The 26,710-nt window shown below is 38.5% G+C and overlaps 2 protein-coding genes across 4 annotated transcripts in view; both read right to left on the minus strand.

Moving 5' to 3' along the window:
* Nucleotides 1–5,703: 5,703 nt before the first annotated feature.
* LOC146454574 (uncharacterized) overlaps nucleotides 5,704–26,710 on the minus strand; it is a 66,255-nt gene continuing 45,248 nt past the window's right edge. Inside the window, exons 2-3 of the mRNA XM_085095322.1 lie at nucleotides 10,662–11,008; nucleotides 5,704–7,651 (exon numbers count right to left, since the gene is read on the minus strand). Of these exons, the coding sequence (XP_084951448.1) occupies nucleotides 6,538–7,380 (843 nt within the window). The 5' untranslated portion in view covers nucleotides 7,381–7,651; nucleotides 10,662–11,008 and the 3' untranslated portion in view covers nucleotides 5,704–6,537. The remainder of the gene's footprint in view (nucleotides 7,652–10,661; nucleotides 11,009–26,710) is intronic.
* Nucleotides 18,337–26,665, minus strand: LOC146454575 (uncharacterized). 3 transcript variants are annotated; one of them, XM_085095299.1, is made up of 3 exons: nucleotides 26,400–26,665; nucleotides 22,798–22,869; nucleotides 18,487–20,900 (listed from the first exon to the last, which is right to left on the minus strand). In XM_085095299.1, exon 3 carries the CDS (start codon nucleotides 20,887–20,889, stop codon nucleotides 18,862–18,864), a length of 2,028 nt encoding a protein of 675 aa, XP_084951425.1. In that variant the 5' UTR covers nucleotides 20,890–20,900; nucleotides 22,798–22,869; nucleotides 26,400–26,665; the 3' UTR covers nucleotides 18,487–18,861. The 3 variants fall into 3 exon arrangements, 2 of the variants coding, with proteins under 2 accessions (XP_084951425.1, XP_084951426.1); XM_085095300.1 differs by having other exon boundaries at nucleotides 22,798–22,878; XR_014859238.1 differs by lacking the exon at nucleotides 26,400–26,665 and adding an exon at nucleotides 18,337–18,459 and having other exon boundaries at nucleotides 18,703–23,314.

The raw sequence follows: 26,710 nt of genomic DNA on the forward strand, positions 1-26,710 counted from the left end.
ACAATTAGGTGATACAAATTTTATTTAAATGTCTTTGCTGACAAAATAATTTTGAAATTACTTACTACCAGGGATACAACCTAAAAATTATACTAAAGTTTCATTTCGTCACCGTGTTTCAACAAATCTAGTGAGCCTCATGCGGCGATTGCACGTGCTTTTGACAGCTAAACACAGGAAATGATCAAAGGCCGTGACCACGCCCACTCAATTTCAGCAGTGCTTATATCTCCTCCCCCTGGTCATTCGTGTCCCATTTTTTCCCTTGTGGGTCTAAAAGGTGGGCATCCTTTGATAATAAAACTCGCTCTCCCTATGGCTCTCTTCGTCGCTCATACTAAAGAAGTATCTGTATGCTAGTTTTTCTTTCAGTTATTGAAAATATACAGGGTGTTCCAAAAGTTCGTTCCTCTATTTTAAATGGTTATATCTCAAGAACGCAGCTTTATTTCTATACACAATTTAAACAAAGCAATCATATTTCAACTAAGTACAAGTCTTCCAAATTTAAAATCCTGAGTGCCCCCCCCCCCCCCCCCCTTATTTTTTATCACATTTTGAAGCGTGCGTGGCATGGAATGCGATAAATCGCGCAGCGTAGATGGCTTGATGTTCTTCCAGGCTTGTCTTAGGCGTCTTTTTAGGTGATCCATGTTCTTAGGAGAAGGGTCCTTGTAGACTTCGCTATCCATGATGCTCCAAAGGTTCTCTACAGGGTTGAGATCCGGCGAATTGGCTTGCCATTCTGTCTTAGCGACGAAATTCGGCAGGTTTTTACCGCATCATTCTTGGGTAGCCTTTGCCGTGTGCGCTGGTGCTCCGTCCTGTACCAGCGTCATCTGCTTGTTAGAGCCGGCTGAGCAGTTTTCGCTTGTCTACTGCTTCTGTTGTACTTCTGCGGCGTAGCAGAGGCTTTACTTCTTTCTTAAGGATGTTTTTGATGCAATAATCGGCAGTTACAGTTCTCCCTTGGGGTACAAAATGAAGAGCAGTCAAGCCACGTCCGGTCATCCCACCCCAGATCATCCATTTTGAGCTGTTCTTAACTTGGTAAGCTGGCGGAACTTTGTCCTCTTGTGAGCCCCATACGATGTCATTTTTGGGGTTTGGAAGTTGAAAGAGGTATTTGGGGCATTCATCTGAAAATAGGAAATCCTCCCAATCTTCTGCAGTGAGATGTTTAAACGCCTTTGCGAATTTCAGACGCGCGGTTCGCTGCTATGTACTGAGAAGAGGCTTCTTTGGCCGTCCAAGTGCCCTCCATCCTTGGTTTTTCATGTACCTCCAGACAGAGTTTTTACCCTCATCAAGGTTTTTTCTTTCAAACTCTCTTGCACGTTGTCTTGTTGAATTCTCTCTCTTGTACTTAGCTTCATTCAAAACTTAAATTGCTGCATCTTTGATAACCTTTGGCCTTCCACTTCGTTGTTTATCTTCGAAATTTTCGGCACTTCTCGCCGACCATTTCACAACCCAACGCTCAGATTTTTCTAGCCTTTTAGCCCTTTCTTTGACTGTGAATCCGTTAACTCTTAGTGCATAAGCTTGGGCCCTCAAATACATGAGCTTTTCACCATTCAAAGGGTTCATTTTCCATACGAGAACAAAAAATGGTTTAATGAGTGCAGCAGCTCAACTAAAAAAACTGCTGAAATAAAAGTGATCACAGTTTTAGCGGGAAATAAGACGCGTGCGCGCAAATTTGGCGGGAAAATAAAAATAAATTGAAAATTTTAGAAATAAAGTAGCACAAATGTAAGGTAATAGTCTTGCAAACTTGTATTTGAAATTATTCGGTAATCGAGTAAAATTGCGTTTAAATGCAGGCTTTTAAAGTAGAGGAACGAACTTTTGGGACACCCCTGTAGTTGTACTTTGTCCATATTTCTTGTTGTTTTCGCCCACACGCTCATAGCTTTTACTCACAACTCAAAAAGCCGTCGAGCCGAGAAAAATTTCCATAATGCCCGGTCATTACAAGAAAATCTTGCCCGCTCAGCAGCCAATCAGAGCGCGCGTACTATTGCAGCCATATAATAAATAAGAATAAACCAAGTAAAATTACAGCTTGTCAACTAAAGAACGAAGCCTGATCGATATATTGATGGTTCTTTCTCGTCATTATGCTGAATTCCTGCTGTTTTCTTTTTCACTTGCTTTTCTTTCCCTTTGTTGCTTACCTCAGTCTTCTTTCTCCCTCGCAGAATTTATTCGGGCTGCATTTGAGATTTTTGTCAGACACAACCTTTTTGACAGTTGCATGTAGGTTCCTTGTTACTTTTGCTATATTCATAAATTCGCAGCTTCTCGAGGGCCATTTTGCCTTCCTTCTTCATCGCAAAATTTGTTATTCTTGCTATATATAGATTTTTGTCAGTAACAAAAAATATGCTAAATTCGCAGCTTGCTGAGGGCCATTTTGCCTTTGTCATTTATCTTTCTTTGTTACTCTTGTTATATTTGAGATTTTTGTCATGATCAGTAACTACCCTTCTGGTAGTTGCAGATAAGTTCCTTGTTACTTTTGCTATATGTGCAAACTTTGCGGCTTTTGCTAAATTTATTTATTTTCTCTTGCAGCTTCTTGCAGCCATTTACCTCTCTTTGCCTTTCTTCTCCATTGGGATCAGTTTGTTATTAGTTCTTGCTATAGAGCGGTTTACCAAACCAAAGAAATTACTCTGGCCAATCGCAACAGATGAAAGCAACACAACAAGCCAATCAGAATTCGAGGTAAATACATGTAACCGGCGCTAAGCGCGGGAAAACGCATGAGGCGAAAACACGATTGGTTTTGGTTTGAATTCTCATTGGTTGAAAAAGTGGGGCGAGTTTTGTTAACCAATCACAAAACCGCTCTTTGTTATTTTTGTTAATGACGACATCAGCAGTGAAATTCTTTGTTTTTCTTAATAATTTTTTAATTACCTTAGGGACCGTTCATTTTTTATGAGCATGGGGGGGCTGGTGGGATTTAGGGGGGGGCCACGAGAAAAAAAATGGCACTAAAGGGGGGGGCTACCAAAAAAAAATGAGTGAAAGAGGGGGGGGTCACCAGAAATAATTGGCTAGTAGGGGAAATTGAAAGTGGCTCAACACAGAAACAGATGAAGAAATTGAATATTATTTCAATTTTATTTAATGCGATTTTCCTAACCACTTTTAATTTGTTTTACATACTGAGGTCGAAATCTGCATTTTATATTAACAACAACTGAGGAAATGAAGCATATCTGTTGGAAAAGCAATAATGAATATAAACTGAGGTAGACACCTATGTTTGTACAAGTTCAAATTAATATAAAAACGTACCAGTCTCACTATTGAATCATCCTTGGGGGAGTAGTTTTCTACAAAGTGGTTGTACTCTGAACTATATCAATAGATTGTTTAATGTTCTTTTTAATAGTACTCACTTTTATAAAGACTGTTGATTAGTAAATTATTTGAACCCAGGAGTATCAGTAGACTCAGTAGCATGCCTAGTGTGAACATCCAGATTAGTTTTAATAATAGAACTGTTGTTGGTGACTTCAGTTGACGGTAAATCTGTGCCGTAAGCCATCTTCAGAAAAGCTTGTAACTGTCATTTTTAATAGCAGTACTTTAATTTCCAGGCGCGTAGGAGGGGGGGTTCGAGGGGTTCGAACGAACCCCCTTTACAGATCAGTAATGGCGGAAGAGAAAGCACTTAATGAGGAGGTTGAACAATTACATGAGGTGTACCATGCGAGAGAGTAGAATGTCTGCCCTGGTTCTAATGCATATCAAATATGATATGCCTGTCAATTTTGACGAGATAGTCAATTTGTTCGAAGGCCTACACCCGAGAATGGTGCAGTTTACCAGCTTGGTGTATGACTATCAGTAGATCGAATAGCTATCAGAACTCGACAGGGCGCGGAATGTACATTGAACTTTCTTGTTTAAGTTGAAACAATTATGCCGTAGGAATGATGTATATAGCTCAAAAAGCTGCTGTAAAACAAATTTGTGATTTGCCTAAAATGGGTCTCAAAATGCAGGAAATGAGGTTTCTGGGAACCTAGATTTTCAAAAATTTCCGGGGGAGCACGCCCCCGGACCCCCCCTAGTAAGCAAGATTTGGGGCTCAACGAACACCCCTATCTAACCCTTACCTACGCGACTGATATCTGTGCGTCCGCTGTTTTTTTCTGTTTAATATGACTCGTAATCGTTGATTGGTATGCTTCGATCCGTATTTTGTTAGTCAGATCTGTACGTGTATTAATTGTTTCTACTCGAAGGGGAGTAATTTCACGTTAACCATTTGCTCGATTAATTTTTATAATTTCTTTGAGAATCTAAATGGAAATTTAGGGTTTGTCGTTGCCGTAAACGTGTTGCTATCTATAAAACGTTTTTTTAAACAAGAGAAATCTTTACCTAAGTAGAGAACGGTTACTTGTTAATAGTACTGTAAAGAAATCACAGTAACAATTACGTTTATCTTTGATATAAACAGTACATAAGCGTTTTGTTAAAGTTAGGGTATGATTTGTTTCTGATTGGGCGGGAGGGGGGGGGGGGGGTCATCAGAAAAAAATAGTTCTGCTAGGGGGGGGCCATGTGGAAAAAAATTGCATGCTAGGGGGGGTCATACAGTTTCGTAGTGGTAATTAACCAAATCCCACCAGCCCCCCCATGCTCATAAAAAATGAACGGTCCCTTACTACTTCTGTTATTTTTGCTACTTTTGTTAAAGACTTCTGTAAGCAATGTCTTTGCTAAAATTGCTATCAACATTTCCCAGCAAATTTTTGCTACAGCTTTCATCCTGCACAAAAGTGCACTTGCGGTCAGTAAATTTGAGTTATTTGTCGTTTATTTCCTCCACAACTGCAAAATTTTGTAGCCCGATAGTTTAAACGGTCTTTCGCTCGAAACGCGGCATGCCGAAAGAAGGTAGCACGTATTACGAAGCTAAAATCGAATTTTCGTGACATTTTCAGTCGAAAGCTGAGACTCCAACTGTATGTGATCACTGAATTGGCCTTGTCTTCAATTAGTCTTTCTCAATTGCGAAAACCGACTCGAAGTGTATTTAAGTGATGCATTTGAATACGCGTGGAAATAAAGAAACCTTAAGGTGGCTCGATTGGATTTTTTAAGTGACACCTTCCAACTTTAAATATAAATCACAACGCACTAAAACATAATACAGTTGATTGATATCCACACGCTTGCTAGGGATAGATCAAAGTTTCGGGTGCGGTGTATTTTATCGAGATCACAGTTACCATAGCAACGCAATGACGTCATTGCCGTTTTTACTCACGGTCGATTTTCTTGAAATCTAGAGTTTTTCTTTCTAAACTGTGTACTGTACTTGTAGTTTAGATAGTGTGCTTCACTGGTTTGACTGCTTTTTGCTTTTTGCCTCTCAAACTCCTAACATTTGCTATAAGTGCTCTTTCCGCAGCCAATTCCTCGCGAATCCTTGCCCATGGTAGCAGAACGAGATTACCCAATGTGACCGAAAATACTAGGGAAAATTGATTGGAAATAAATAAAGGACAACAAGGTACTGAAGTATAGGGGTGGGGGAGGGTCAAAGGTTTTTGTTCTGTCTGGGAAGGGTCATCAGTTTCACAGGTAAGGAAAAGGGAAGGGCCATGAAATTTCTTGGAGAAAAAATGAAAAATCCCACAGCCAGCGTCGCCCCCCTCTCACATACACATAATTAGAAACGTACCTTCCCTAACTATTAATCACTTTATCTCTTTATTTACTTATTTATTTATTTATTTATTTTTTGCAGAGTAACAAAATGGTTAATTTAAGGCAAAATCCAGTACAGTACAATAACAACCAGTTTTCACATGAAAAAGGAAATACTAGCACTCATCAGAACATGCTGGTTTATAATCCAACCATAAGCCAAGTAAGAAATTTCAAGAATGTATATCATACACTATAACTTCTACAGGAAAACGGAGGAAGGGTGTTTGTCTGACAAAGAAGATTGATTTGAAGATGATTTTGCCAAACGATTTTTTTGCCCCTCAGTTTTGAAGAAGACTTTCCTTTACCATTAGCTTAAAATTAGCTTTTAAGAACATTCTTAACAAGAGAACTGAAAACTTCTGTTAACATTTAATCATGGATTAGCGTTAATCGGCCTTCGAGCAACAGGGCCCAGGAGTTACCCTGACAACCCATTAAACAAACAACTACATTTTGAAGTAAACAAAAGAAAAAAGCCTAAAATGGGCCGAGAATTTACTTTACTCAAATGTTACAACATAATATTTTGAGTGTTAAAAATAGTGTTGAAAAACAAAAGTACTCAAGTAATTGTTCCATTGGGTGGACTCAAAAAATGGATATTTCTGTAAAACACCTGCCTGTCCACAACACCCCCTCTCCTCTGTGTGAAAATCAGTGACAATCACTGGACTGCCATATGTTTGTACATATGGTAAAGAATTCCACAATATTATGTTAGAATTCTTGGCACATCCAACACGTAAATCTCTCCTCATCAATGGCATCGTTTGCTGCAGTTATGCCTCTTTAGCCTACTGCCATTGCTGAGAGATTCGCTACACAGGGTACACTAATGGGGGGTGAAATCCGTGAATCACCATGAACAGTCTTATTGTGATAAAGCAAGCCAGAATTATGAGGGTAAGATTTGTCACATTGTGTACATTTGTAGGGTTTCTCACCACTGTGAATCCTGAGGTGATTTCGTAAAGTTGATGAAACCCTGAAGCATTTGTCACATTGTGTACATTTGTAGGGTTTCTCACCACTGTGAATCCTCAGATGACTTTGCAAATGTGACGAGCGGCTGAAAGATTTATCACAATGTGTACATTTGTACGGTTTATCACCAATGTGAATCCTCAGATGCCTTTGCAATGTTGATGAATTCTTGAAGCACTTGTCACATTGTGTACAATTGTAGGGTTTCTCACCACTGTGAATAATCAGATGCCTTTTCAAATCTGATGAGCGGCTGAAATATTTGTCACATTGTTTACATTTGTAGGATTTCTCACCACTGTGAGCCCTCAGATGACTTTGTAAATGTGATAACTGTCTGAAGCACTTCTCACATTGTGTACATTTGTGGGGTTTTACACCACTGTGAATCCTCAAATGACATTGCAAACCTGATGAATGGCTGAAGTTCTTGTCACATTGTGTACATTTGTAGGGTTTTTCACCACTGTGAATCCTCAGATGACTTTGCAAATGTGACGCGCGGCTGAAAGCTTTGTCACACTGTGTACATTTGTAGGGTTTCTCACCACTGTGAATCCTCAGATGACCTTGCAAATTTGATAAGCAGCTAAAACATTTGTCACACTGTTTACACTTGTAGGGTTTACTGCTACTGTGTACCCTCATGTGATTTTGCTAAGTTGTTGAGCAGCTTAAAGATTGCAAAATTGTTTATATTTGTGTATCCTGAGGTGTGTTTTTAGATCTTGTGATTTTTTAAAGGACTTGTGACACACAGAACATTTGTATGGCCTCTAGGTGACAACGCAAACCTTGTTACTGCTTAAAACAATTCAATGCTGCAGATGCTGCATTTGAAACCTTTCCTGCCTCATTCAAATGAACTCTCAGCTTTTTAAACTCTTATAAGAGAAATGTATATATTTATGACAAATACCTACAAATAAAACAAAACAGCAAAAAATCAGAAATGGTTAGTAATGAATTGAAAAGGGATCTGCAAATTTATGCATTCTATTTATTGGAAAGGAGAATATGCTTTTTGATATATTGGTAACCATGGTGGCTGGACTGTGCTTGTATAATTTTACATGTTCTAATTAAAATTTTTAAATGTAGAATAGCTTACTTAAAAATAAAACATGACATTCCATTCTGTGTGGGGATAAATTACAGTTTAATATATGACCATTTTTTTTGTGATCTTAAGGTTCTTTATAATTAACTAATGCTACTTAAGTAATTCATGCTGGAATTATTTACTAGTAGTACCGGTATTAATTTATTATAAAGAACCTTAAGATCACAAAAAAATGGTCAGATATTAAACTGGTTCACTAGTTTATCCACCAAAAGAAAGATGCTCAGTAATAAAAGTAAGAAATGAATGTTTGAATTGAAATGAACTTGTGACTCAAACTTCATTTGTGTCAGGAGTAAGCTCTGTGTTAAACCACTAAGTCAGCACTTGCCACAAAAAATGCCACCCCCCCCCCCTCTTTACTTCCCACCCGACCCTGGATCTGCATATAGGAGATATATAAGCCCCTAACAAGTGAGTATAATGCTCCACATATACACAGAGGACAGATTCAGTGTCTAAGCCATAGTATAAGAAAAAATACAAAGAAGTCATAAAAGTTTCTATTTTTTGAAGTTGTGTAGGTCTGTCGTCTCTTGGTAACTTCCACGAGGCTAATCCCCCACCCCTTTGTGCAAGGAAAAGGTCTAAAATGTACTAATCCCCCACCCCCTTGGGAGCCCCCCTCCCCACCCACCCTGAAGGAATGAATGGGGCAAGTTTACTATGATAATTGCATACGGACAATGTATATAGGACTTTACTTTCCATTTACAATTCATTAGTCCAACCTCATCTCGATTACTGCAGTTCGCTGCGGGGATCCTGTTCTAAGAGTCTTTTTCAAAAGTTACAAAAATTACAAAATCGCACAGCACGCGTCTTAACATTTTCAAATTACGATTGTAAGTACTGATGAATTGTTGCGGATGGTAAACTGGGTTAAACTGGACCGTCAACGCCTTTTCAATAAATCAATAATGATGTACAAGATTGTAAATAATATGGTTCACGCTTTGTCTTCCGTTCTGATACTTTAACTTATAACCTAAGAGATAGTGATAGTACGCTTGCTATCCCACAGCCCCGCACTAATTATTGTAAAAGAAGTCTGTCTTAAAGCGGAGTTGTACTGTGGAATAGTCTGCCCTTGAATATTCGACAGTTGCTGTCTCTTAATGAATTTAAATCTAGGCTGAAGAATTATGATTTTGACAGTTATAGTCTTGTATAAATTTTATTTTGTTTTTTTACACAGCTTCCTTGTAAAGCAGGTTTTTATCATTTCTCTTATTGTAGTAGCTATTTACAACATAAATCTAGTTAGGTAGTAAGATTTTGAATTAAATATTGTATAGTCCTGAAGGAAACACCGTGTCTAAATAAAGATTTTACCTTATGAGGAACAATACAATGATGGTTTCACTCAGTCGCAGGAGTGCTCGAAGCAAAAACATACAGAGCGAAAATATAAATATAAATTTAAGATAGAAAGTGTACCACAGTTACTCCAGTTTCATGCACTAAGCGATCATCAGACTGATATTATAGATGCAATCCAGATATTATAAATATTATAGATGTAACCCAGATATTATAGATGTAGAGTAGGGGGGGGGGGGGGGAAGGACTAAGCAAACGTGTTAGTGTGCGACAATTATGGGGGACCAGGGACATGCTCCCCCAGAAAAATTTTAAATTTAAGTCTTCTGAAATGACTAGAAATGCATCAAAAATTGTCAACACTGATGTAAACTTTTAACTGATTATATCAACCAAAATATGTTAACTTTTCTTTTCTTTTCTTTTGAAGAAGTCAATACTTGAGTCTGGCCTTAACATTTGACCAACACATCAGGCTGATGAGACAAAAATTTTCGACTTGTTTTCTTGTTAAAGCCAGCAGCTTGTGAAGACCCAGATTCATTGTTCCCGTTTCAGTGAATCATATTTGCTTCTTCTTTCATTATGAAAGCAGGATTCAATGATCTAGGATAACCGTAGCTGTACATAATTCTCTGCTTTAAATATTTATTGCATAACAGGAAATATAGCTACACTAGCTTTCATAATGAATCCCTTTGTGCAAAAACTACTCCCTTAAAACTTATTCATCGATGAAATTTTATCTTCGTGAAACACTGATCGAAGAACGAATGAAAATAGAACAGCAGATTTCACAGTTGAAATCTAGTCATCCGTTCAGGAGCAAAACTGATGACAAATTGAAATTGTCGGGTAAGTCGGAGAAAACCTTAATATACTTCATAATGTGTAAGGTAAGTTGTTTCTGTAAGTGATGGAAGTGGTTAATTTAGTTAAATAAAATATTTTTAACCATCCAAAGATTTGGGGGGAGGGGGGGCTAAGACCCTCTCAGCCCCACCCACTCCTCAGTCCCTGTATAAATACATGTACATATTTGAGTATGATGTTTCATTCAGTAAGTGGCACAGGTATACTCCAGATACTCTAAAAAAAATCAAAGTGCTCCTATCAGGAGTCGAACCTAAGACTACCACTAAGCTACAGGAGACTCGTGGGAGCTAAGGCCATTTAATCAAGGTTCATGGGACAAACATCCTGCACACTGCTAGGATTGGAAATGTATGACATTCCAATCCTAGCAGTATGCAGGAACGAGTCCCTTTCGTTTTGGAATAAGCACATGTCGTTAAAATGCGAACTAAAAGGCCAGCTAGCATTTTCGTAATCAAACAACAACTGGTAATTTTTGGTAAAACAGTTTCGGCAACTTAAAGTACAAATGTCTTTAATACAGCACTGGGCCACAAAACATTTTGCTGTATTAAATGTTCTTGTTGGGTCAGGGTGTACTTGAAAGTAAAACGAAACTATTACCCACAGAAGTAAAGTGAACATGATTGTACCATCAAAGCATCGACCAAAGAGTAAGACTTTCATACAACGCGCTCCGGACCATAGAGTGCCCAATCAGCTCTGAAAATATTCGAGGACAAAACACCGCATACAAGCCTTGAACTGATCAGCAGTGCTACCAGATTAAAAAATCAAAGTAAAATTAACCGGTTTTGTTTACTTTGACAGAATGAACTCAAGGTGTTATGGATTAAAATACTTACCTTATTTTGAAAGCGAGTCAACTAAACGCCCTGAAGAAAATTCACCACCGCCGGCATTCTCCACCACATGAGCACGATGTAAAGTCACCTGACACACAACCACCTACCCCTCCCCGGATGGTAAGGAATTTTGAGGGGCAGCCTGGTAGGAGAATGACAGCTCCAAGGGAAAGCACCCCGGGGAAAGCACAAGAATTCCTACAAACTCGGCCAGGGCTTTGAAATAGATAGTTGAAAACATAGTTAACAAAAGGCAATGATTATGAAGCCTGACAAACTTCTTTGTTATGTTTTGTTAGCATTTTTGGCCGTGACCGTACACAGACGACAAAAGATTTTGAAATGTGTTGGAGCAACTGACCAATAAAAACGTTCGAGTTACAAATGGATATTTAACTGTGGTGCGAACGGGTGTTACAAAATTAAACAGAGTAACGCAGTAACGCAGTAACGAGTAACGGAGTAACGAGAAAACGAGTAACGGCAAAAAATTCCACAGGTTAAAAAAATAATAATAATAAAATAAAAAAAATAAAGAAAAAAGGGTAACGGGAAATAAAATTCGACGGGAAAAACAAAAAATTGATTAGAAAAGGAAAATTTCAGAAAAGTGAATTAAATGTGAAATTATTTTAATATTGTAGCGCGAACCACTTTTAATTTATTCACATTCTTTCGTGTACTGAGTATGCAATAGACATCTGGTTGCAACCAAGAACTGCCGCCTCTTGACAGACAAATGTACCTGTACGTATTTCAGATGTTGTAAATATTTTAACAAATAATAAAAAGCAACAGGGAAAAACTTCATAGGTTAAACGCAAAAAAAGACAAAAGAAGGTTTCAAAAGTGGGTCAAAAGTGATTTGACAATTTTCCCTTGGTGTTAAAGATCTCAGTCAAGTAAATAAACGTAGCTGCAGGCGAAATAAATTGATGTATATTTTGAATCATGAGTCAATTGGTTTGCTCCATTTCTACAATCACATACAATACTTCAATAACAAATCATTCAGTGTTACAAGCCATATTGCGCTATATTTTTAGAACGAATTGAAATGGCAAAGTCCGATTTTTTTTTGCCACAAAATCACTGAATCTGTTCGTTACTTAAGAAACATTTTCTTGCTTTATTGCTTCTTACTCTGTCCGTTAAAAGATTCGAAACTTGCCCGCAATTGTGTTTGTGCTCTATTAGAAAAAACCTTGCCTTGAACTGTCCGAAATGACGACGATATTGTAGTTATCTGTTTGGTAGGAAAAAAGCATAAATGAAGCAGCGAAGGAATATTACTGAGAACGGTAACAAACAAACAAACAATGTTTACATAATAAGCTTACTTCTTTCGTAACCAAGGTTCCCTTGTTTTCAGTTATAGTTGCTGGCGTAGCTGTCCTCTGTTAAACAAATCTATGCGATACAAGAGGAAGAAAACCTCTAAGGGGCTTACCTTCCATGACACCAGCTGTGATCGGGGAAGGACCCCAGGAGGAATTGGCCACGCGACATTTTTGGCGCGTATCTTCGATTCCTTTCCACGCGATCTACATAATTTGGCATTTTATGTATAATTCATTTCTTATTTATTTTTTGTTTTTCTTGCCGAATTTTATTGCCCGATACTCGTTTTCTCTTCATTTTTTTTTTATGACTTTTTTTTTAACCTGTGGCATTTTTCTGCCGTTATTCGTTTTCTCGTTACTCCGTTACTCTGTTTAGTAACACCCTAGCGTGAACGTTGAAAGAAAGGATTGTGCACGGTGGCGACCTACATAACCAGTCCTTCAAACAACTATGCTGAAAATTGGTAAAAATTTTAACTGTCAGCTGAGAAATGACGCGTTTTTGAACTGATAGCTGAGGAATGGGCTGAAATTTTTTTTGGCAGTTGAGAAATAACCGAAAATGTTACTGATATCAGGCCCGGTTCAGACGCCGAACTTTTCATGAGCCGAACCTAATAACTCGAATTAAGTACATGAAAAGTTCGGCGTCTGAATCAGTTGAGAACGGCTGTTTCAATTTGGAACGGCTCAGCCGTTCTTCCCGCCTGGCTCAGCCGGGAATTTCGGCTTTGGAACGGCTTTAATTCAGACGTCGAACTTTTCATCAGGCGAACCTAATGTATAAATTATTATAACGTATTTCAAATAAAAAAAATAAAAATAAAAATAAAAACGCTGACATTTCGATTGGTTTTGCTTCAAGTAAATTAAGTTCGGCTTATTAAGTTCGGCGTATGAATCAAAAGGCGGGATTTTCGTGATCTGGGCCGATCTTAATTTGAATTAAGTTCGGCTCATGAAAAGTTCGGCGTCTGATCTGGGCCTGAGATTCCAACATCCACACCCGTTGTATAAATGGGTCTGTTGCGTAAATGAATCCAAATGTTGCCATCCTTAACCCCATTTTAAACCGTCGTTCGGTTGAACACAAGAGTTGAATTCAATGCTGTGTGCGGCAAAAATGTCAAACTTCTAACAAATAGATTTTTTCCTCCATTTTATCACTTTTCTTTACCATTTTTCTACGTTTTGTGATCAAGCAAAAGAAAAATAAGGGTCACCGAATCTTTAATATTGTTAAGTTAATTTATAGGAACAACAAACAAAGGAAGGATAGGGATGGGGCAGGGTCACGGGTTTTTGTTTTATCTTTTAAGGGAGGGTCATTAGTTTAACAGGTAAGGAAAAGGGGAGGGCCACGAAATTTCTTGGAGAAAAAATGAAAAATCCACCGCCCCCCCCCCCTCCCAGTTAAAAAAGTCCCTTTCCTTAGTATTAACTGCTTTATCTATATATTTAACAAGAAGCTGTTTCCAGCTTATACTCGGGCCATATTTGACTGTGTGGTGCGTAAAGCCTACAATCTTTTAACAGTGATAACCTCCAGCATTGCCAATTCCCCCAAATAGGTAGCCTGCGAGCAAGCTCTCTTGGGGGTGGATCCTCTTTCCCCCTCCCGCCCCCCACCCCCAAGAGAGCTTGCTCACAGGCTACCAAATAGATAGATACAGAGATATAGTGAGGCAATAAGTAACCACCAGATAGAATTGCATTTCTTGCAGACAGGGGAAAACGACATTTGCAATACGAATGCTTTTTATAATCCCCGGGCTTTAATCCTTACGTTTTCACCTTTCGTTTAGAGACAGAAACCATTTGTACGGTCCTAATATGTATGTGACGCCGGGTCAATGACGGATCGTAATTTTCGGTATGATCTAGACCGGGGGGGGGGGGGGGGGTACTCCCTTATGTGACCTTAACGGGGACGTGCGGCCCGATAGGGTATGGTTTTCAGGGTGTTTTGTCTTGAACGGGGTATGTATTTCATCACTTTCTGTCTTAAACAGGGTATCCCTACATGACCTAATGGCTTAAACAGATTGTGATTGCCAATGCATTAAAATACAGTAAGAAACTAGTCAGTAAAAACCAGTGATAAACTGTGTTTGCAAGGACCACCGTGACAAAATAAAAGTACCGGATCCTGTAGTGAAGGATCTAATCAGGAAAAAAATTGTAAAGCAAATAATCTAAAAAAAAAAAAAAGAGCAAGGAAGTATATACTTCCCTGACCGTGAAAAGAAACTAGTGTGTTCTTATTTCATTCTAGTCTTAAACAGGGTGTGATTTTGGGTTAAATGTCTTAGAAAGGGCCTGAACATTTTGAATTCTGTCTTAAATGGGATAGGGAAATCGGAGAATTGTGTTCAGGGTTTGAACCCCCGGGCCGCACCTCCCTACCCAAGCATCTGTTGAGTACCCCCCTCCCCCCCCCCCCCCCCACGGGATCTAGAGTAACGTTACGCATCACGCGTACGTTTATATCCTTGTACGTTTTTCAATGTTTCGCTGTTTATATTTTAAATGAAATTCAGGGGAAAGCATTTGTTATTCACCTTTCATTTGAAGACAGAAACCGTTTCTACATTGATTGTTTTTCTATAGTAAACGTGAGACATCTTTATCTATCTTGGCCCGCGAATCTTGGCCTGCGAGGTCATAGACTGATTTAGTTGCCAAATTTTCGGTTAAACAAAACTAACCTTGAGGCACTCAGGTTAGCCTAAAAAACACTCCGGCTAGCCTAAAGAGCACTCCAGTTAGCCTAAATAGCACTTAGGTTTAGCTTAAATAGCTCCCCGGTTAGCTTAACGGTTAGCAGTTTATGTTGGGGTTGTTCATGCCTCGCACGTCAGGCTCGCATATTGCGGTAAACACTCCTCACGGCCCGAAAACAAAGAACGCGACCGAGAATTTAAAGAATTTGATAACACGACAGAAAACGTAACTCGTACCAGCCGAGTACAATAACAATAACTCGTGGCCCGAAGTCTTATCTCTCGGCCCATCGCGACCCCAAAAAGAAAAAAGAATTTGATAATGCTACCGAAATCTTAACTCGGTCCGCCTTACGGCCCGGGTAATTATTTATTGTAGAGAAATAAAACGGTTAATATATGGCAAATCAAGTATTATATAACAACAACCAGCTTCCCAACAAACTAGGAAATACCAGCAGGCATGGTTACCCTGGTTAATAATCCAACCATAACCCAACAAGTGGTAAATAAAAAAGACCAAAAAAAGAAAGAAATTTCAAGAGTGTATATCATACACTACAACTTCTACAGGAAAACGGAGGAAGGGGATTGCCTGACAAAGAAGAAGGTAAATTACTATCCCAGCAACAGTTTTTCTCTTCAGGAAAACACAAGGTCAGTTTGACCTAGCTGGTCCAAGACAGTAACATACCTAAACATTCAATACAATTTTTTTTAATTTGCATCATAACACAAATGTACAACAAGTACTACACTTAAATTACAGTTTAGACAAAGGAAACCTGCTATGTGCAATCATACATAACAATGCATTATTAAACACTAAACGGAATTAATGTATAGGAGTTAGACCAATTTCTCCATCCAGAATTTATAGTTAAGTTTACATAAAAATTCACAGAGATCTAACTCCTTTTTGTTACATTTTTTATTATACAGATAGTACTTGGCATATAGGATACAATAATTCAATTATCGAGTAATCTTACAGGGTAGAGGTACTGTTGATAGCTTTTGCCAAAGATCATTTCTATATCACATGATGTGAAGGCAGTAGAATGCTCTTCATTGAAATTTGCAAGAGCATTTTGGAAAATCAACTATGATAAAACAGCAACCAGTTTCCACATGAAATAGAAAATACTAGTAGGCATCAGACCATGCTGGTTAATAATCCAACTATAAGCCAACATAACAAGTTGTAAATAGAAAGTAAGAACTTCCCATAATGTATATACACTTAAGGGGGAGTTACACCTAAACGCCATTTTTCCGCCACCTGACATGGCTTTAATGGAAATATCTCGTTCGTGTTTCAATCAATCCAAAAATCCTATCATCATATCGTGAATCTGTGTTGTGGGGTATTTTGTAAATTTTTGGGTGATTTTTAGGTATATTTGGGAGGAGTAGTTTTTCTAGAAAGATTGGTAAAAATAAGCGAAATAAGAAATGTTGAAGATTTAGTGAAGTTTTAAAATTGGAATTTGTAGTTAATAATTAATAGACAGATACCAAGTTACTCCACTTGCAACCTGAGGTGCTCTTGCGTGGGTATCAACTGTCTGTTAGTGTTCCAAAAATCATTTTCTTTCCTCCATCCCTTCTTAAAACCTCTCCAAATTTCATTCAAATTTAGGTGTTTTGCCCCCTTAAAGGGGGACAAGAACATAGCTTTCTTAACATTAACATCGAATTTACAGCGCCAGATACGTCCATTTGAAGTAGATACGAGTTAAAAGGCGCCTTTTAACATGTTAATATAACAATAAAAAAGATGAAAAATAATTTGAGCAAAATGCTACCCCGTCTCTGCTTCCCCCTACCCCCCTCATTAAGGTAGAGTTACTGGGCGCAGAGTCCCACCCTCACCCATTTATTATTATTATTATTATTATTATTATTATTATTATTATTATTATTATTATAACCGCACGAGGGAGCTCTTAAAAACCTGATGATGCTGAAAACATAATTATATATAAGACGTGACAGCGTACTTTTCCTCCCATGTGGGACAAATTTTTTCTTAGATCGGCACAACGCGCAGCCCCATTTTTGTGCGAAGCTTGTTTTCGTCCTATAACGTCATAAAATTACTGTTTTCATTCACAACTCTGGTAGAAGTCTTGAACTCTCTCTTAGGATCTTTTAGGTTGATGTCGATCACATCAAGGATTTTCTTGAAAATGTTTGTCTTAATTAACAACTTCTACAGGAAAGCAAAGGGAAGGGGATTGTCTGACAAAGAAGTTTGCAAATTACTGTCCCAGCAACAGTTTCCTTTTCAGGAAAACACAAGGTCGGTTTGGCATAGCTGGTCCAAGACAAAACATAACTGAACCTTCAATACAGCTGTTATAGTTCTAAACATACCGTATGCACCTAATCAACTATTGTCCAATGTCTGTAGCCAACCGACAAGCCCAAAACTAAAATACACAATCGAGACTTCTTTAACACTAACAATCTTGAAAATTATAAACATCAAAACAGTATCACCTTTGCATTTCACCACTTTATAAAGGCTTACAGCATCATAGCATACATGTACACTTTAGAAGTAAATCTTACCAAACAAGAGTTACCCTAATAACCCATGAAACAAACAACTACATTTTGAAGTAAACAAAAGAAAGACAAAAGCATAAAATGGGCCAAGAATTCACTTTACTCAAATGTTAGAACATAATATTTTGAGTGTTAAAAAATATAAGTACTCTTGAAAGTAATATTTATGGTTCCATTTAGGGGCCTCAAAACTTGGGATATTCCTGTAACAAAACAAGTGCCCGTCCAAAACAACCCCTTCCCTTATGCAAAAAAAGTGCCCCGTCTTGAACAATCAAGGAATTGTCATATGTTTGTACCCATGGTGTACATGTAGATTCCACAATAATAATTATTTTTGGCACATCCAACACATAAAATCTCTCCTTGTCAATGGCAGATCAGAACTTTGTGCTGTAGTTATGCCTCTTTTACTGCCATTCCTGAAAGATTCACTGCACAGGGTGCACTTGTGGGGTGAATCACCATCCACATGAACAGTTTTGTTGAGAGATAAAACAAGCCAAACTTCTGAGAGAAAGATTTGTCACAGATTTGTCAAAGATTTGTAGGGGTAATCACCAATGACTGTAAATCTTGAAGTGGCTTGCAAATGTGATGACTGGCTGAAGCATTTGTCACACTGTGTACATTTATAGGGTTTCACACCACTGTCAATCCTCAGATGACTTTGCAAATGTGACGAGCGGCTAAAGCACTTGTCACACTGTGTACATTTGTAGGGTTTCTCACCACTGTGAATCCTCAGATGACTTTGCAAATGTGATGAGCAGCTGAAAGATTTGTCACACTGCATACATTTGCAGGGTTTCTCACCACAGTGAATCCTTAGATGACTTTGCAAAGTTGATGAGCAGCTTAAGCACTTGTCACATTGTGTACATTTGTAGGGTTTCTCACCACTGTCAATCCTCAGATGACTTTGCAAAGTTGATGACAGGCTAAAGCACTTGTCACACTGTGTGCATTTGAAGGGTCCCCCATTATTGTGAATCCTCAAGTGAATTTGCAAAATTGATGAGATGTTAAAGCACTTGTTACATTGTGTACATCTGTATGGTTTCACACCACTGTGAATCCTCAGATGACTACAAATGTGATGAAAGATTTGTCACACTGCGTATATTTGTAGGGTTTCTCACCACTGTGAATGCGTAGATGACTTTGCAAAGTTGACGAGCGGGTAAAGCACTTGTCACACTTTGTACATTTGTAGGGTTTCTCACCACTGTGAGTCCTCAGATGACTTTGCAAATGTGATGAGCACCTGAAGCATTTGTCACATTGTGTACATTTGTAGGGTTTCTCACCACTGTGAATCCTCAGTGACTTTGCAAAGTTGACGAGCAGCTTAAAGATTTGTCACACTGTGTACATTTGAAGGGTTTCTCACCACTGTGAATCCTCAGATGACTTTGCAAATGTGATGACTGGACGAAGCATTTGTCACACTGCGTACATTTGTAGGGTTTCTCACCATTGTGAATCCTCAAGTGAATTTGCAAATTTGATGACTGGCTAAAGCACTTGTCACACTGTGTACATTTGTAGGGTTTCTCACCACTGTGAATCCTCAGATGCCTTTGCAAAGTTGACGAACGGCTAAAGCACTTGCCACACTGTGTACATTTGTAGGGTTTCCCACCATTGTGAATCCTCAAGTGAATTTGCAAATTTGATGACTGGCTAAAGCACTTGTCACATTGTGTACATTTGTAAGGTTTCTCACCACTGTGAATCCTCAGATGCCTTTGCAAAACTGATGAATTGTTAAAGCACTTGTCACATTGTGTACATTTGTATGGTTTCTCACCACTGTGAATCCTCAGATGACTTTGCAAATGTGATGAGCACCTGAAGCATTTGTCACATTGCGTACATTTGTAGGGTTTCTCACCACTGTCAATCCTAATATGCCTTTGCAAATGTGACGAGCAGCTGAAAGATTTGTCACACCGCATACATTTGTACGGTTTCTCACCACTGTGAATCCTTAGACAACTTTGCAAATTTGATGAGCAGCTTAAGCACTTGTCACACTGTGTACATTTGTAGGGTTTCTCACCACTGTCAATCCTCAGATAACTTCGCGAAGTTGATGACTGGCTAAAGCACTTGTCACACTGTGTGCATTTGAAGGGTCTCCCATTATTGTGAATCCTCAAGTGAATTTGCAAAATTGATGAATTGTTAAAGCATTTGTCACATTGTGTACATCTGTATGGTTTCTCACCACTGTGAATCTTCAGATGATTTTGCAAATGTGATGAGCACCTGAAGCATTTGTCACATTGTGTACATTTGTAGGGTTTCTCACCACTGTGAATCCTTAGATGACTTTGCAAATGAGATGTGCAGCTGAAAGATTTGTCACACTGCGTACATTTGTAGGGTTTCTCACCACTGTGAATCCTGAGATGCCTTTGTAAATGTGATGAGCACCTGAAGCATTTGTCACATTGTGTACATTTGTAGGGTTTCTCACCACTGTGAATCCTCAGATGACTTTGCAAATGCGATGAGTACCTGAAGCATTTGTCACACTGTGCACATTTGTACGGTTTCTCACCACTGTGAATCCTCAGATGACTTTGCAAATGAGATGTGCAGCTGAAAGATTTGTCACACTGCGTACATTTGTAGGGTTTCTCACCACTGTGAATGCGTAGATGACTTTTCAAAGTTGACGAGCAGCTAAAGCACTTGTCACACTGTGTACATTTGTAGGGTTTCTCACCACTGTGAATCCTCAGATGACTTTGCAAATGCGATGAGCACCTGAAGCATTTGTCACATCGTGTACATTTGTAGGGTTTCTCGCCACTGTGAATCCTCAGATGAAATTGCAAATGTGATGAGCAGCTGAAAGATTTGTCACACTGCGTACATTTGTAGGGTTTCTCACCACTGTGAATACTTAGATGACTTTGCAAAGTTGACGAGCGGGTAAAGCACTTGTCACACTGTGTACATTTGTAGGGTTTCTCACCACTGTGAGTCCTCAGATGACTTTGCAAATGCGATGAGCACCTGAAGCATTTGTGACATTGTGTACATTTGTAGGGTTTCTCACCACTGTGAGTCCTCAGATGACTTTGCAAATGTGATGAGCGCCTGAAGCATTTGTCACATTGTTTACATTTGTAGGGTTTCTCACCACTGTGAATCCTGAGGTGTTTCTTTAGATTTTGTGAATTTTTAAAGGACTTGTGACACACATAACATTCGTAAGGCCTCTCATCACTGTGTACCTCTAGATGACTTTGCAAATCTTGTGACTGTTTAAAACACTCGCTGCAGACGCTGCATTTGAAATCTTTCCCGCCTGTATCTTTTGAATGATCTTTCATCTTTTTAAACTCTTGATAAGAGAAATATACCGGTATAAGAGAATTCTCTTTAATCAAAACAAAACACCAAAAAGATAAATGGTAACTGATGGATTTAGGGATCTGCAAATTGATGCATTCCTTTTGTTGGAAAGGAGAATACTTTTAAGTAATGGTAACCACAATTGCCTGATTTCATACCGTGGGGGTCTAGGTACGAGTCTGTGTATTATGGGTTATGGGACTCAACACCCACATAGCTGGAAAGAGCACATCGAACTTTACAACATCCTCAAGTTTGGTGTCAATCAAGCTAATATTAGGCGAGATACAGCCATTCAAAAACTTAAAAATTTACTAAGAAATGTATGGAACGCCGGACACACGTCCGGCGTTCCATACATTTCTTAGTAAAATTTGGAGTTTTTGAATGGCTGTATCTTTCCTAATATTAGCTTGATTAACACCAAACTTGGAAATGTTGTAAAGTGCGGTGTGCTCTTTCCGGCTATGTGGGTGTTGAGTCCCATAACCCATAATACACAGACTCGTACCCAGACCCCCACGGTATGAAATCAGGCAATGGCTTGACAGTGCTTGTATTTACATGGATATATAATTACAGTAGGACCCCGGTAACTCGAACTCCGATAACTGGAAATCCCCCGCTAACTCGAACTGAGTCTCAATTGCCTTGAATTTGACCCAACTTTTCAGTCATTGTTACTCGGTTAACTCGAACTCGGATAACTCGAAAACCCCGCTAACTCGACCTTCATAAAAATTTACCCCGATAACTCGAATTTCTGGTTCTTATAACTCGCCATGGATGCCTATTGAGATATCCCATTAGTATTTCTTATCGTATGATCGAATTCTAACACTAGAACAAAGACTGGACGACGCAAAAGGAACACAAATTGAGTGTATTAAATAAATTAAGTTACATTTACAGTATTGCATTGTCATAAAAGAATGCATAATTGTTACAGTTGTTACAAAATGCATTAGTTCTCGTGAAATAAGTTTAATTTGCACTGTATTGTATACTGAAGTGCTGAAAATCAATAAACTGTTAATTATTAACCTAGAAAATTGAATATTTTAATCGACCCCGATAACTCGAAACCCCGCTAACTCGAACAGTGTTTCGTTTCCCTTCAGAGTTCGAGTTACCAGCGTTCTACTGTATATAATCAAATCTCTTTGGGGATACCAAGATTCACTAAAAAAGTGGTTTACACGAGAGTCCTTCTACAAACTAAATAAAGCCTAAAGTTAAAATAATGTAATAAAGATAACAAGCTACTACTAATGTCAATCATAACTGAGCAACATACTGAAAGAGTTTTTGGACATATATATTTTTATAAATACTGTAAGATTCAATATAAAAATAAGATGATGAGATAAAGTTACAGTTTAAACTGAGCTGTTAACCCTTGATGCTTAACCCTTAAATCCCTAAGAGTGCCAATTAAACATAATGCCATAACTCTGTCAATATTTGACAGACCTTCATGAATTGTTGACACCAAGATAGTCTTGTGAAAATCTAATTATTAAAAGGATGAAAACTTAACCCCCTCACATATGTGAAGTGGTTGATCACCCTCATAACTTTTCACCTTTTTTCCCCAAGCAGTTGTCATGTGGATCTCAACACATCTCAAACATTAATGGACATGTTAAGGACTACAAAATAAGCTATAGTTTAGGGGTATTAACCTATGCTGTAATGTACACAAGGATTGGGATTTTTTCGAACTTTAAAATTTTTATGTTTTAGGCCCATTTATCTCAAAGCCATAACCTTTCTCATTTATTATTACATTAGTTATGAAATACACTCATGAGTAGCTTTATTATGGTATATCATACATGGACATTGAGTTTGCAGTCCTGGATCTGGACAAAATGTTGTTTTACCTTAGGAGTTAAAGCCAATGTGGAAGTATCTCTTAAGTCTGGAATCTTTACTTGCAAGCCCTCTATGGAGGACTTTGCTTCCTATGATACAAAAGAAACACAACATGAAATTTCATAATGGGTACTGTTGATATAGACACATTTTAAAGAAAAAACATTGACTCCAATTTTATCTCCCCAGCATTTGACAAACTTGGCCTCTTCTGCCTGAACTCTGTGCAATAAGTGCAACTATGAATCCTACCAAAAATAAATGTAGGATGAAGAGTTAGTCTTTCTAGATAACACAGAAACTGCAGTTGGTTCACTTGCTAGCAGATCTAGAGCTCACTGATTTTGGCAGCAGCATTTATAGTACTCTTATCACCAAAAGCAAGACGCTCAGTAATAAAATGTAAAGTTTTGAGCTTGAGTTGGAGTGGAGCTTGAATTGTGACTTGAACTTGATTTGTACTAGGAGTTTAAGCTCTGTGTCAAACCACCGATTAGTCAGCGCTTGCCACTTGAAATGCCAACCACCCTCTCACCCCCTCCCCCCCCCTTACTCCCCATCCAACCCTAGGGAAAATGAGGTACAGTGTATAAACCACCAACCAAAACCAAATGAAGATCATACTCTGCATATAGGGGACATATTTAATAATTATTATGCCCCTAGCAAGTGAGTATAATGCTCCATATATACAGAGGACAGATTCACTGTCTACATGTAAGCTACATGTATATTAGTATGAATCTACTAGTGTTCTATCACAAATGCCATTCTCTGATTGGCTACGGTACTCCCTATCTATTCTGGGATAGATAGTGAGTAGCCATTTTCAACAAAATGGCGGCCGCTTTGTTGCATTTTCAAAGTGTCTGCGATGAGGAAAGAGATAATTTACTTGTTTAGTTTTGACTGACTAGTAGATTTATACTAAAAACAATTACTAGATTATTTGCTCTCTATTTCTCTGCGTGATAGCTGATTCGGGCTGCGCCCTCATCATCTGTCAAGCGATAGAAATCTTGAGCTCATTTATAAGCTAATTATTGTTAAGTAAAAATAAATATATAAATAATAACAATAATAAAAACTTTTATATGTGTGATCCAAATGACACTTATTTTTCATGCCTCTTGGCACATTGTTTTTCTTGAAGACATTACCTTGGTTTAAGTGTTTTAAAGAAATCCTTGTTACATTAAAAACATTTTTCCCTTCTCAGAAAAGCCTTTGTATTTAATAAAGTGAAGTAATCCAACTGAGGCAAGAAATCTATCAATATACTGGTCTCCTGAAAAGTCTATGTTGTGTGACTCAGTTAAAATAAAACTGTTGTTAGAGAAAAAATTGTTCCCTGATCCTGTCATATTGTATCAAACAAAAAGGTTTTGTTTTCAGGAGTGAAAATTTAAATTGAAACAGAAGCTTTCGTTTCTGTCTCGGAATCCTTGTCAAGTGTTGCAGGACGTTCTGTCACATGATTAAGTTGATAAAATATCACGTTACAAAACATCCTGGTAGATCGCCAGGAGCTCATATCCAATGTCGCAATTCAATGTCGAAACCTGGCAATGAATTTCAATAGCATCTCAAATTCTTCTTTTGAAACACAAATTATCAGTAGTAAGAATTCTTTTCCATCAGGCCCAAACAGTCATCACAGAGGTAATGTTTAAAACACGAGCAGTAGGGGATTTAAAACCCGAGGAGCAGCCGAAGGGTTTTAGACCTGACAAAATACACTGTACATGCTGCGAGTGTTTTGAACGGCATCAAAAATATTCCTGGAAATGCATGTGTCAAGAGAGTTCATAACAATGATGCCTTTGTGAAGGTTGGAAATTAGCATACAAGAAAAATATTAAACACCACATACTAATATAGCCTGCGAACGCAGACGTATTTCCAGCTTGCTAATAAATGGATTAAACATCTGGACGTGTTTGATTCCATAAATAGTTTCATACAACACTTTCTGCATTATATTTGACTGAAATGCGACGTATGTAACTTCACCCTGCTAGCAGAGCCTTTCTTTTGGTTGCTCAATTTTGGCGTTCACGAGAAAGACTCTGCATGAATCGAGTAAGATCTTTATTGAGCATGCACTGCATGTTGCTAGGATACAGTCTCAAATCCAGGCCTATTTTGCCTAATAGGCGAGCACTTCCCTCCAATACAGCATTTCAAGGCGAGCCTTTCAGAGAATTTTTTAGGGCAATGAGAGGAGAAACCACCACTAACATCGGCTGCGAAGGAACATGAAACGAAAGTTCATCTGACCGCTTGGATAACTCTTTCATTAACGGAATCGCCAGTTGATAAATTATGGATTTGCCATATCCAGTAGGAAGAGAGACCGACGCATCTGAACCGGAAAAAAATCAAATCATGTAATCCATGGAACATACCAAAAGAAATATTATATTACAGTCCATTCATGTCATGCGTGACCAGTATTACCAGGAATGAGATGAACATTTGAATTTCTCTTTGTAATGTTCGACATGTGAATGGAATGTTGAACATTTCTCAGGAAATCTTTCCGAAGAGGACCCATCAACAGAACAAAAAAACAAAAGAGATTCAAAATACTTGGGAAATAATTGCTATTCTAGAAATACTTAATGTTGTAATGCAAAGAAAAAATTCAAAGCTATATACTGTCAATAAACTAAGGAAACTTCTACGGGAAATTTGAAACCTCATCGGTGATGTTCAAAACTGACAGGTAAATTTCAAAACGCAGTTCAAATTTCAAAATACCGTTCACGCGTGAAGACGGTAAGAAGAATCTCGTCGAGAATAACTGGTGTTCGGCTTCGAGCACAACGAGGAGATCTCGCAGCCATCTTGATTTGTCATGGTACAGCGGGCTCAATTATAACCATCAGTTTTATCACAAAACGGATGCTTGCACTGGAAAAACCAGTTTGAAGAGAGAAAACAAGATTGACTAGTCCACAAGTTTGGGCTGCGGCGGCTTCAAAGAGTTGACACGATTCAGGCAGAGCCTCCTTTTCTCTTCTCAGTAAAGAAAAAGACAAAAGGAGGCTCTGCTCGCAGGGTGATGTAACTACATCTAAGGTTGTGCAACTTGTGGTCCCTCAGTCCAGTAGTCAATAACCTTCAGTCCTGCAGTCACGACTTGAGGACTGGAGAAGCAGTATTTTGACTTGAATATTTAGTGGGCTGGGTATTCTGCATATCTAGCTACACTTCCACGAATCCTTCTGGCGTAGTTTGATGCGAGTACTGCGTTATGGTAACGGCGGTAACCACTATTTACTTCTTACATTCGCAGGAGCCTTTGATTATAAAAAGCCACAAAACATTTTGCTGTAGTGTTGTCTTTGGGTGAACTTAAAAGTAAAACGAAACTATTACCCACAGAAAGTGATGTGAACATGATTGTACCATCAAAGCATCGATCAAAAAGTTAACGACTTTGAAGCAACGCGCTCCTGGCTAACATTCAGAGTGCTCAAATATTCGAGGACAAAATACCGCTTACAAGACTTGAAGTGATCAGGAGTGCTATCAGATTTAACAATCAAAATAAAATTAACCGATTTTGTTTACTTTGACAGAATGATCTCAAGGTGTTACCTACCTTATTTTGACTACTTTGAAAGCAACAACAAACGGCACTAGAAAATCTCCAACCAGTCCTCCAACCATTCGAATCTTCCTGCGAACGCTTGTAGATTGTTCACAGTCCCCCTATTTTTCCGTGGGATTCTCGAGACCGGTACGCTTCGATGGAACCGCCGCCATCTTGGTTTGTAATAGCGAGCGCGATCTGGGGAGAGTGTCTAAACTACCGAGGGGAGCGGGAGTGGGTGTTAGTATAGTGGGGGAGGGGAAGCGAAAAAATATTTTTCCCGCCGCCTCCCCTCCCCTCGGTAGTTTAGACACTCTTCC

The sequence above is a fragment of the Pavona decussata genome, unplaced genomic scaffold (genome assembly GCF_977016875.1).
Source record: "Pavona decussata unplaced genomic scaffold, jaPavDecu1.1 SCAFFOLD_300, whole genome shotgun sequence".
NCBI classification, from domain to species: domain Eukaryota; kingdom Metazoa; phylum Cnidaria; class Anthozoa; order Scleractinia; family Agariciidae; genus Pavona; species Pavona decussata.

What these genes read in the sequence shown, in the direction of transcription:
- LOC146454575 (XM_085095299.1), bottom strand. Translation starts at nt 20,889, where the DNA reads ATGAAAGATCATTCAAAAGATACAGGCGGGAAAGATTTCAAATGCAGC.